At 35.1% G+C, this 12,533-nt stretch overlaps 1 protein-coding gene across 6 annotated transcripts in view; it reads right to left on the bottom strand.

Moving 5' to 3' along the window:
* The window catches only part of LOC118544892 (transcriptional regulator ATRX), a 303,532-nt gene that overhangs the window by 50,841 nt on the left and 240,158 nt on the right, over nucleotides 1-12,533 (bottom strand). For all 6 annotated transcript variants that reach the window (XM_078064338.1, XM_078064341.1, XM_078064339.1 and 3 more), the window contains 2 exons: nucleotides 10,400-10,553; nucleotides 4,681-4,787 (listed from right to left, as the gene is read on the bottom strand). In XM_078064338.1, the coding sequence (XP_077920464.1) occupies nucleotides 4,681-4,787; nucleotides 10,400-10,553 (261 nt within the window). The remainder of the gene's footprint in view (nucleotides 1-4,680; nucleotides 4,788-10,399; nucleotides 10,554-12,533) is intronic.

Here is a 12,533-nt window from a genome sequence, read left to right as displayed (position 1 = left end):
AAACAAATCATTACGGAGTTTTAAGTTTCTTGTCCCATATCTCTTATCAGTTTTTTAAAATTTGTATTTTTAATAAAAGACAGATAAATCAGAAAGATTTGGTGCAAAACAAAACAAAACAAAACAAACTCCTGTTTTACCCAACCTCCACTAGCAGCTGGCTATGTAACTTCTTATATTGTACTAAGAAAAAAAAACAAAAACAAAAAACAACCACATACCATAAAATTTACCATCTTAACCATTTTAAGTGTATAGTTCAGTTGTGTTAACAGATCTCCAGAACTTTTTATACTTGCAAACTGAAACTCTATATCCACTAAACCACAACTCCCCATTCTCTCCTTCCCCACAGTAAGCACCGTTCTACTTTGTCTCTGTGTATCTGACTACCTTAGATATGTGAAGTAAATGAAATCACACAGTATTCACCGTTTTTTGTGGTTTATTCCACTTTTGTGCTGGTTTGTTTCTTCAGGGTTGTAGCATGTGACGAGATTTCCTTCCTTTTAAGAGCTGAAAAATATTCCATTGTGTATATACCACATTCTGTTTATCCATTCATCCACCAACATACACTTGGATTATTTCTACCTTTTCATTATTGTGAATAATGTGGCTATGAGTATGGGTGTACAAATATCTCTTTCAAGACTACACTTTCAATTCTTTTGAGTATTTACCCAGAAGTAGTGTTGTTGGATCATATAATTCTAGTTTTAATTTTCTGAGGAACTGCCATACTGATTTACACAGTAGTTGTATCATTTTACATTCCCACCAAGAGTGCACCAATGTTCCAAATTCTCCACATCATCACCAACCTGTTATTTACGGATTTGTTTGACAGTAGCCATTCTAATAGTGTGAGGTTATATTTCACTGTGGTTTTGATTTGTGTTTCTCTAAAGATTAATGATGTTGGGCATATTTTCATGTGCTTGTAGGTCATTTGTATATTATCTTCAGAGATATGTCTATTTGAATCTTCTAGCCATTTTCTGAATCAGGTTATCTGTTTGTTGTTGAATTATAGTAGTTCTTTATGTATTCTGAATATTAACCCCTTACAAGATAAATGATTTGCAAATGTTTTCTCCTATTCTGTAGGTTGCTTTTTCACTCTGACAAAATGTTAAATTTTATGTTATGTATATTTTATAATATTGCTGCTGCTGCTGATAAAAACTACCCACAAGAAAAACCCAGGTCCAGATGGTTTCAGTGCTAAATTTTGGCAAACATTTAAAGAACTCATACCAATTCTTCCCAAACTCTTTCAAAAACCAGGAAAAGGAATACTTCTTGACTCATTAAATGAGGCCAGTATTAGCCTCCTACCAAAACCAGACAAAGATATTAAAAGAAAGCAAAACTGAAAATTAGTTATATCTTATGTATAAGGATGCACAAATCCTCAACAAAATACCAGTGAACAGAATCCAGCAACATATAAAGAGAATTATACACCATAACCTGCTTCCCAGGAATAAATCCCACCTGGTCATGATGGATAATCTTTTTAATGTACTGTTGGATCCTACTGCCTAGGATCTTGTTGAGAATTTTGGCATCCACATTCATCAGGGATATTGGTCTGTAATTCTCCTTTTTGATGATGTCTTTGCATGGTTTTGGGATCAAGGTAATGCTGGCCTCATAAAATGAGTTTGGAAGTGTTCCTTCCATTTCTATTTTTTTAAATAGCTTCAGAAGAATAAGTATTACTTCTTCTTTAAACGTTTGGGAGAATTCCCCTGGGAACCCATCAGGCCCTGGACTCTTGTTTTTCGGGAGGTTTTTGATCATTGCTTCAATTCTGTTACTGGTTATTGGTATTTAACCCAAAAATACAGATGTACTGAAAAGAAGGGGCACATGCACTGTAATGTTCATAGCAGCAATGCCCACAATAGCCAAACTGTAGAAGGAGCTGAGATGCCCTTCAGCAAACGAATGGATGAAGAAGATGTGGTCCATATACACAATGGAATATTAGCCATCAGAAAGGATGAATACCCACCAATTGCATCAACATGGATGGAACTGGAGGGGATTATGCTAAGTGAAATAAGTCAAGCAGAGAAAGACAATTATCATATGGTTTCACTTATATGTGGAACATAAGGAATAGCATGGAGGACATTAGGAGAAGGAAGGGAAAAATGAAGGAGGGAAAATCAGAGAGAGAGATGAACCATGAGAGACTATGGACTCTGGGAAACAAACTGAGGGTTTCAGAGGGGAGGGCGGTAGGGGATGGGTTAGCCCAGTGATTGGTATTAAGGAGGGCACGTACAGCAATGAGCACTGGGTGTTATATGCAAACAATGAATTATGGAACACTACACCACAAACTAATGAAGTAGTGTATAGTGACTAACAAAATAAATAAATAAATAAACAAATAAATATCCACTTAAAAACTATTAGGACTAATAAATGAGTTAATATACAAAACTCAATTTTTTTAAACATTTGCAAGGAATAATCCAAAAATATAATTAAGAAAATTCTATTACAATACCATCAAAAAGAATAAAATAAGTAAGAATAAATTTAACACATGACATTTAAAATGTATACACTAAAAACCACAAAATACTGGTGAAAGAAAATTAAAGACCTAAACAAATGCTAAAACGTTCTATGTTCATGGATCAGAAGACTTAATATTGTTAAGATGGCAATACTTCCTAAAATGAAATACAGATTCAAGGTAATCCCTATCAGAATCCTAATCAGAATCCCTATGCTGATTTCTCTGTAGAAATTTACAAGGTGATTCTAAAATTCATATGGAATTGCCAGGGACCCAGAATAGCCAAAATAATCTTGAAGAGAAACAAAGTAGGAGGACTCACTTTCACCAAAACTTACACAGAGAGTGACTCCTCTGATGGATCTAGGTAAAGTAAACTGAAAACCTTCTGGAAAGGATTCACCATTCTACATGCTATTAAAAACATTTGTGATTCATGGGAAGAGTTCAAAATATCAACATTAACAGGAGTTTGGAAGAAGTTGAATCCAACCCTCACAGATGACTTTGAGAGGAGGACGTAACTGCAGATATGGTTGAAATAGCAAGAGAACTAGAATTAGAAGTGAAGCCTGAAGATAGGACTGAATTGCTACAATGTCATTATAAAACTTGAACAGATGAGGAGTTGCCTCTTACAGGTGAGCAAAGAAAGTGGTTTCCTGAGGTGGAATCTACTCCTGGTGAAGATGCTGTGAAGATTACTGAAATGCCAACACCATGGCAAAATCCTCCACCAGAAAAAAATTACAACTTGCTGAAAACTCAGATGATGGTTGGCGTCTTTTAGCAATAAAGTATTTTTTAATTAAAGTATATACTTTTTTTAGATATAATGCTATTGCACACTTAACAGACTACAGAATAGTGTAAATATAACTTTTATATGCACTTTTATATGCACTGGGAAACCAAAAAAAACTAATTTGACTCCCTTTATTGAAGTATTCACATTATTGCAGTGGTCTGGAACCAAACCCGCAATAACTCTGAGGTATACCTGTAACAAAACAAAACAAAACAAAACAAAACAGAAGGTAAGTATTGGTGAAGATGTGGAGAAACTGGAACCCTTATATACGGCTTGTGGAAATGTAAAATAGTGCAGCCAGTATGGAAAACAGTCTGGTGGTTCCTCAGTAAGTTAAAATTACCATATGACCCAATAATTCCATTCCTAAGTATATATCCAAAAGAAGTGAAAACAGATGTTTAAATAAAAACATGCATACAAATATTTATCACAACACTAGTCAGAACAGTCAGAAAATGAAAACAACCCAGATATCTGTGAATGAATAAATGGATAATCAAAATGTGGGTATTATCCATACAATGGAATATTATTAGATCTTTATGGCCTAATGAATGAAGTACTGACACATGCTACAACATGGAAGAACTTTGAAAACATACTACGTGAAAGAAGCCAGTCACAAAAGACCACATATTATATGAATCCATTTATATGAAAGTTTCAGAATAGGTCAATCTGTAGAAACAGAAAGTAGTTTCATTAGTGATTGCTTAAGATCTGAAGAGGTGGAAGGCAGGGGTAGGAGGGTAATAGCTAAAGGGTACAGGGTTTCTTTGGTGGTGATTAAAAAGGCTGAAAATTGTGGTGATAGTTGCAGAACTCTATGAAAATACTAAAAACCACTGAATTGTTCACTTAAAATGGATGAACTGCATGATATGTGAATTATCTCAATAAAGCTCTTTATAAGAACAAAAAATCTTGGGGCGCCTGGGTGGGTCAGTCGTTAAGCGTCTGCCTTCAGCTCAGGGCACAATCCCAGGGTCCTGGGATCGAGCCCCACATCGGGCTCCTTGCTCCACGGGAAGCCTGCTTCACCCTCTCCCTCTCCCCCTGCTTGTGTTCCTGCTCTCACTATCTCCCTCAGATAAATTTTTAAAAAAATCTTAAAAAAAAAATAACAAAAAATCTTATTTCATGTTGCAATTGCAACAATAAAGACCATATATATATAGATAAGGACAAGAAGAATGTGCAGAAAAAATAGATATATTAAAGTTGTGTGTCTGGGGAGTATTTTTTCTTTTATTGTTAAAATGTTTGTATAATACGTTTAAATGAAGGTTCCAAAAATTATGATATAGAAATGTTTGTAACTCACCTTTATAAATAAGAGGTTTATCTTTATCTTCTGTCTTTTCCCTACTGGCCAATTCAAGAAAATCTTCAATCAAGTCCAGAGATATGAGAGACTGGCTGAAAACAAGGCTAAAAAAGTGGATTAGTGTTAATGGATTAGAAGGGTCACATAGTAAAGATAACACTTCTTCCCAAATTGACTTACAAATTCAACACAATTCTAATCAAAACCACAGTAGGATTTTTGAGAAATTAACGAGCTGATTCTATAAAGTTTATATGAGAATGCTGAGCACACAGAGTAGCCAAAACAACTCTGAAAGAGAAAAAGTTGGAGGCCTAACTCTACATGATTTCAACACTTAAAAAGCTAGAGTAATCAGAATGGTGTAGTACTGATTAAGGGACAAGCACAAATTGATGGTACAGAATATAGAGTTCAGATATAGAGCCACACAATATATAGTTAGCTAAATGGCTTTTCACAAAGAGGCAAAGGCAATTCAGTGGAAAAAAGATAATCTTTTCAACAATGGTCTTGGCAAAATTCAACATCCATATGCAAAAAAAAAAAATGAACTTTGGCTTAAACCTCACACTTTATAGAAAAAATAATTCAAAATGGAATATAAATCTGATTTCAAAATGTAAAACTGCAGAATGTTTAGAAAAACGCAAGAAGAAAATCCTCATAACTTGGGGTTAGACAATTCTGAGACATAACACCAAAAGTATGATCTATGGGGAAAAAAAGTTGATGAAGTGGATTTCATCAAAATTAAAAACTTTTAGTGTACAAAAGAAACTATTTAAAGAATATGAGAAAAAATGTTAACTATTAAAAGAATTTGAGTAATTTTAGACTTGTACACATTCTAAAACACTTTGTTGTTCCATTTCAAATATGTCTGCAGATTCCTGATTCTCCATCCCAATAGTTCCCTAACTCCTGTTTTGAGCCATGAAAACTATTTGTTCACATAAAGTCTTATGTGTTATTAAAATGTTCACATAAAGTCTTACGTGGTATTAAAATGAAACTAAAAATAATTTCAGGTGTACAATACACTGATTCAACACTTCCATACAACACCTGGTACTCATCACAAGTGCACTCTTTAATCCCCATCATCTATTTAACATGAAACTAACATTATACATTACACTGTATGTTAACTAACTGGAATTTAAATAAAAACTTTAATATATATATATATATACATATATATATATGATATTAAATAAATAAATAAATAAATAACCTGGGTAGCTCAGTTGGTTAAGTGTCTGACTCTGATTTTGGCTCAGGTCACGACCTCAGGGTCGTGATATACAGCCCCAGGTCGGGCTCCACGCTCAGCTGGGAGTCTGCTTGAGATTCCCTCTCCCTCTGCCCCACCTCCCACCCACCCCCCACTTATGCTTTCTCTCTCTCTCAAATAAAAAATCTTTTTAAACAGGACGCCTGGGTGGCTCAGTCGGTTAAGCGTCTGCCTTCAGCTCAGGTCATGATCCCAGGGTCCTGGGATTAAGTCCCACATCGGGCTCCTTGCTCAGCAAGGAGCCTGCTTCTCCCTCTGCCTGCCTCTGTCTCTCTCTCTCTGATAAATAAATAAAAAATATTAAAAAAAATATTTAAAAAAATTTTTTTAAACAAATAAAACAAATAAACAAAGCAGGGTGCTTTAGGCCTTGGGGGAGAAGATAAAAGTGTCCCTGGCCCCTCAGCCTCTGCTCTAGCCTTCTCTTTTCACCAACTTTCATGGGTTCTGAAAAACAGTGTGAAAACCACTGGTCTCATCTATCCCATTGGTGAGAAGTGGACACAATTATACACAGGAAATGAAAAAAATCTAGAAAGGGAATAAAGGATAAAGGAGGGCTCGTTCTCTCCCTTATATATGCAAACAAAGTAGGTCAGTATACAAGGAACTAGACACCTGTCCAAGCATATTGTTTGGTTTTATTTGATTCTGAAAGCTGTACTCTAGGAGAGAGATACTTTTATGACTCCAGAAGATCCTTCAACACTCATTGCTCGAAGTCTTCAGATTTAGTAGAACTGAAAAAAAACAACTCAAGTTATGAAACAGCTGTTGGGAGTTTTTAACATGTGCTTTGGCTATTGTATGACTTCCTAAACTCTGCACTATGGGGGTCTACCGTCTCCCAGTTGGTATTCCTAGAATACTGGTAAGGAAATGAATGTATTCCTAGTACTCAGTGTAAATGACCAACAGTCTTGATCCCTCAATAGACTGATTATTTTTCCTAGAATCAAACACTTTATTTAATCAATTCTTTTTGAGCTACAAATTAAGGTTTTTGGCAGTTCCTGTAACTGGGAAATTTAAATTCTTAGAAATACTAATTATTTATTTAATTGGAATTAATCTGAGATTTGGGGTACTGTTCTGGAAAAAGGTTGACCTGAGTCCACATTAAGGCTGGTTCTGGGAACCACTGAGCTCGGAAAAATCTATGAAAAAGATGTTATTAGGACTAAGTGGCTACATACTAATGGTTATCTCTTAACTTTTTCTAGTTGCAGATAACATGAACAACTACGCCCTGACTGGTAATAATTTTCATCCTTGTATAAACTATTTTGGCTTTATCCATTTTATTAATGACCCATATGAAAATACAGAAGCAATACAAATCAAATTCATACATATCAAAAAATCTAGAAATTACAATTCAATCAAAATTTTATACTTAAATGACAGAAAATAAGTCAGAAGGGCTGGGCTGAAACTAGTAGTGTACTGGAATTAGCTGTAACTTGCTTGAAACAGGAAAGTGGATTGTTAGCTTTTTTTCCCACGACTGTTAGTAGCTTAAGATTGGCCACAGTGGGAGTATTTTACCAAGGATATCAGCAAATGTTACAAATTAGGGCTCTATGTGCTTCTTTGCTTTCTCTGTTATCATTTTTTGAAGAGTCAGTTGTCAAACATTTATCAACACACCACTGGCTAAAAATCACTAAAATTCATTTATCTCTTGCCCTATGAAATATCAAGTTTTCACGTGGGTCAAAAGATCAACTGCACAAATAGAGAATAGATGAATCTGATTTGACACCAGTTCTTCTTAAAAAAAAAAAGAAAAAAAAAAAAAGAGTCTCAGTTGACCGTATGTTTAATATGAACCAACAGTGTTATTTAGATGTTAGAAAACCTCTCTATCGGATTGCATGAATGGAAGTACAGGGTCCTGAATAAACAAAAACCAGCTTCACTGTAACTCTGTGTTAATCAAAACTCAGCTGAAGTATTTTGTTTACTATGACCATATTTTGAGATGGGTGCTAAAAAACTGAAGTATGTTTAAGACCATATGGTCAGGATTGAAATTATGCCATACAAAGAACAGATCAATGAACTCAGAAGAAAAAGCTAAAAGTGACAAGAGAGATAAACCCACCATTTTTTGAAGAGGAGACAATTGAAACAGTAGTACTGATGTCTGCAACCTACATTGAAAGGCATCAGGAAAATAAGATGGATAGATAAACAGATATGTAATAAAGAAAGTACAATAAAATATAGAATATAGTATAGATTCTAGGTGACAGGTATATGGGTATTCACTATAAAATTCTTTCTGCTTTTTATGTTTGAAAATTTCCACAAGGAAATGTTGGACAAATAAAAAATAGTGGTAATATCACAGTTATGGAAATGAATAGTTTTATAGTCCTAACACTGATAATGTCTATCAGTTGGACTCAGAACTTAAAAAAATCACTATATGAGTCTAAAAAAAGGCAGTAGGTATGTTCAATTTTAAACCATAAGGAAAACAGCTATAGGGATAAAGTATAAGCTAAAGATAAGGATAGGATTTCTAAAAATGTGAAGTATTCAACTGTAGGTATCCCTCTGAAATTGCAAATGTTCTATCATGGGAGAGGTTAGGAGAACATCTATGATGAATATGGTAAAGGAGCTTCTTGCACTGGTGAGGAAATTAAAAGACCACTAAAATCCCTTCCACACTCTTAAATTTTTGTACGGTACCCAAATAAAAGATTAATTTTAAACTACCTAAGTTGATAGCAGAAAAAAAGCATGAGCATGTCACAGCAATAATCTCTCCTGAACTTTTAGGAACTCTGAATTCAAATACCCACTTTCTACTTGCATCTCTCATGGATATCTAATAGGCCTCTCAAATTTAACATGGCCAGAGCAGAACTCTTTACTACCTCTAATAAACTTAGTTCTTCCCTACTGTTCTCCATTTTAGTAAGTAACACCAGGATCCACCAGCCACTGAATCTGGAAGCCTGAGAGTCATCTCTGACTACTCTCACATTCTTACTGCCCTGCATTAATGTACCAAATCCTGTTGTTTCTATTCCAAAACATATCCTTTACCTCCAATACTACCAACTCCATTCCAGGCCAACATCATCCCTTATCTGAACCACTTGTTTCTGTATTTAAAAAGTGGCAATATACAACAAAAATAAATTTTAGTGAGTACTTACTAAGTGCAAGGCATAATGGTTAATAAAAAATAATGAAACAGTCTGTGTCTTCAAACTCACTATCCAGTGAAAAACATACAAGAATATTAGAATGTGTAAATAGTAGAAGTATATTAAAAGATGGTATAGTAATTATATTAATAGTGGATCTATCTCTTCCCAAGAAAGTTAAAGGAACTAAGTTTGAAACTTCTTTAAGATAAAACGTTTAATTTAAGTCTTATGTTAAACTGTTATTAAAAGAATCACAGAGGGGCGCCTGGGTGGCTCAGTCGTTAAGCGCCTGCCTTCGGCTCGGGTTGTGATCCCGGGGTACTGGGATCGAGCCCTGCATCGGGCTCCCCGCTCGGCGGGAAGCCTGCTTCTCCCTCTCCCATTCCCCCTGCTTAATGGATAAAATCTTTAAAATAAATAAATAAATAAATAAATAAATAAATAAATAAATAAATAAAAGAATCACAGAGGGCGGCTGGGTGGCTCAGCTGGTTAAGCGACTGCCTTTGGCTCAGGTCATGATCCTGGGGTCCTGGGATCGAGTCCCACATTGGGCTCCCCCTGCTCTGCGGGGAGCTTGCTTCTTCTCCCTCTGCCTCTGCCTGCCACTCCCCCCTGCTTGTGCTCACATTCTCTCTCTCTCCCCATCAAATAAATAAATAAAATCTTAAAAAAAAAAAAGAACCACAGATATATTTTAAAAATATTTTATGAACACATGTTGGGACCTTGTAACAACCTAAAAAGTAAGTCTGGTTCAAAACTTTAAAAGTATGTTTTTTTCGAACAGTAATTTGAAGGATGAGAACAAGAACAAAAACAAAGGAGATATGATAGACAATAGTCAAAGAGGTGAAATAAAGTCAGAGGTATCCACTAGATTTGGGGATTAAAAGGTCACTAATTGACTTTAGGGGGAAAAAATCTCAATAAAGTAGGAACCACACTGCATGGATTGAAAAATAATTTTTAAAGATGGTGAAATATAGATATCCACTAGAGACCTGGCTCAAAGAAATAAGTTCAAGGTGCAACAGCCAGAAAGGGAAAACAGCACTGAAGAAATAACCAGAATACGTACTCAGAACTAGTGGCTTAGAAGGAAGAGAGTTGTTTATCACTACACTACTAAAGAAATTACATCTTCAGAAAGGAAGAAAATAAAACAGATTTCTTTCAAATAAATTGTTTAAACAATAGAAAGGTTATAAAAAGGTTCATTTATATAATAAAAATAGAAGAAACTTACACTTTATCACCAATTTCCTCTGCCATTCGAAGAATTTCAAAGAGAAGTACCATTTTTCCAGAATGTTCTAAAACCTCAGCATCAGCATCTGTAACAAAATCTTTGTACCAGTCTGGAGCTGGGCTGCTTGGATTAGAAGAGGAAGTAGCTTTACCTAAATAAAATAAATGAAACATAAATAAGTAGGCAAATAAGGAAAGAAACTCAAAGATCCAGAGAGAAGGATTAAGAGACCAAGAGAAATAGGAGGAAGGGGGGAAAGGGGAGGGAAGAGAAGGGAGGAGGGGAGAAGGGGGAAGAAGGGGAAGGAGGGCACCCTCTTTCAAGAAGAGAAAAAAAGACCACCCCAGGAAAGAGAGAGCTTTACTGTGCAGAAAAGACACAAGGTGGGCAGTGTAGTAGAGGGGACAAACCCAACTCTAGGAGAAGGAGAGAAAGACAGGGAGTGGGACACATACAAACAGGCACAAATGAATGCAAAGGAAGAAAAACATTGAGGGGAGGAGGCATGCACACCAAGTAAGAGAGTAAGCAAGAGAAAGACCCTGAGAAAGTACAACTATGAGAAACAGTGCCTAGGAGCAGGGGGCTCGAAAAACAGAGACCCTAAGTGACAAAGCCCGCCCCCGCTCCAGGCACTGAGAGTGTGTAACTCCCAACACAAACCCCAAGAGATAGGGACTAGGACAGAAAAAGACCTAGAGAACCAAAGAGAGACAGACAGAGGTAGGGAGGAGAAGAGGGAGGGAAGAGAAATAGACTGATTCAGAGACCAAGAGAGAAAAGATCTTAGGGGCAGGAAATATTTCACAGTCCCAACAGAATTCTGGAAAACAAAAAGTGACTGATCCCAGAATGACCATATCACATTAAATCATTTTGTTATTTTCTCCACAAACTCTGAAAAGAAAGTAACACAAAATAATCTATTAAATATCTAAACATAAACAGTTCAATTCAAAATTAGGAACATAAGGTTTACCTGTTTTTGTACCTTCCCTCAATTGCTTTTTAATGTATTTTAAATTTTTCCATATTTTTGTTATATATATTTTACATATTCACAAAAGTATACAGAATATGGTGAATAGCCATGTTCCCACATCCCATCTTCATTAAATTTTACCACTTGCTAAATCTGCTTCTGATGCAATTGACACCTAATATGTGACCATACCCAATCTCATTCTCTTCTTTCCCTCCCATCTTTCTGAGAGATATCTAAAATCCTAAATTCTAATACTCTCTCGGTTTAGAGGGTATTAAGCTATGTGAAATAAGTCAGACTGAGAAAGATAAATACCATATGATTCCACTCATAAATGGAATTTTTAAAAATGAATAAACAAACAAAAAGCAGGATCAGACCTATAAATAGAGAGAAAAAACTGATGGTTGCCAGAGGGAAGGGAGTGGGGGTTTGGGAAAAATGGGTGAAGGGGAGAGGGAGATACAGGCCTCCAGTTATGGAATGAGTAAGTCATGGGAATCTAAAAACAATACAAAGCAAAACAAATGAATAAACAAACAAAAAGCAGAATCAGACCTATAAATACAGAGAACAAACTAAGTCATGGGAATAAAAGGCACATGATATTGTCAATAAAAGTCAATGATATTGTAACAGCAATGTAACAGGACAGATGGTAGCTACACTTGTGGTGAATATAGCATAATGCATAAACTTGTCCAATAACTAGGTTGTACACTTGGAACTAATGTAATATTGTGTGTCAATTATACTAAAAAATGTAAAAGAACAAAATAAAATTTATTATGTATCAAAATAAATAAAATAAAATCCTAAATTCTGTATTTACTATTTCTGTGTATGTTTTATATTTTTACTACACATGTATCCTTAAACTGTACATTACCATTCATGTTTTCAAACTATATGTAAGCAGGCTGTATCTTTCTATGACTTACTTTTTCATTAAATGTAGTTTTTCATTTTTCACTCAAAGTGAGACTTATTCAATCACTCTAACTGCTATGTAGAATTCTGCACAAATATACCATCATTTATTAGCTCTCCTCATAGACATTATAAACATCTCATTAGTCTCACAGATATTTAGATTATTTCTAATTTTTGGCTACTGTCAAATGAACACTCAATTTTGTTATATTT

The sequence above is a fragment of the Halichoerus grypus genome, chromosome X, assembly GCF_964656455.1.
Source record: "Halichoerus grypus chromosome X, mHalGry1.hap1.1, whole genome shotgun sequence".
Lineage (NCBI taxonomy): Eukaryota > Metazoa > Chordata > Mammalia > Carnivora > Phocidae > Halichoerus > Halichoerus grypus.
Note: the sequence above shows the minus strand (reverse complement) of the source record. Positions and strands in the feature narration are given on the sequence as shown.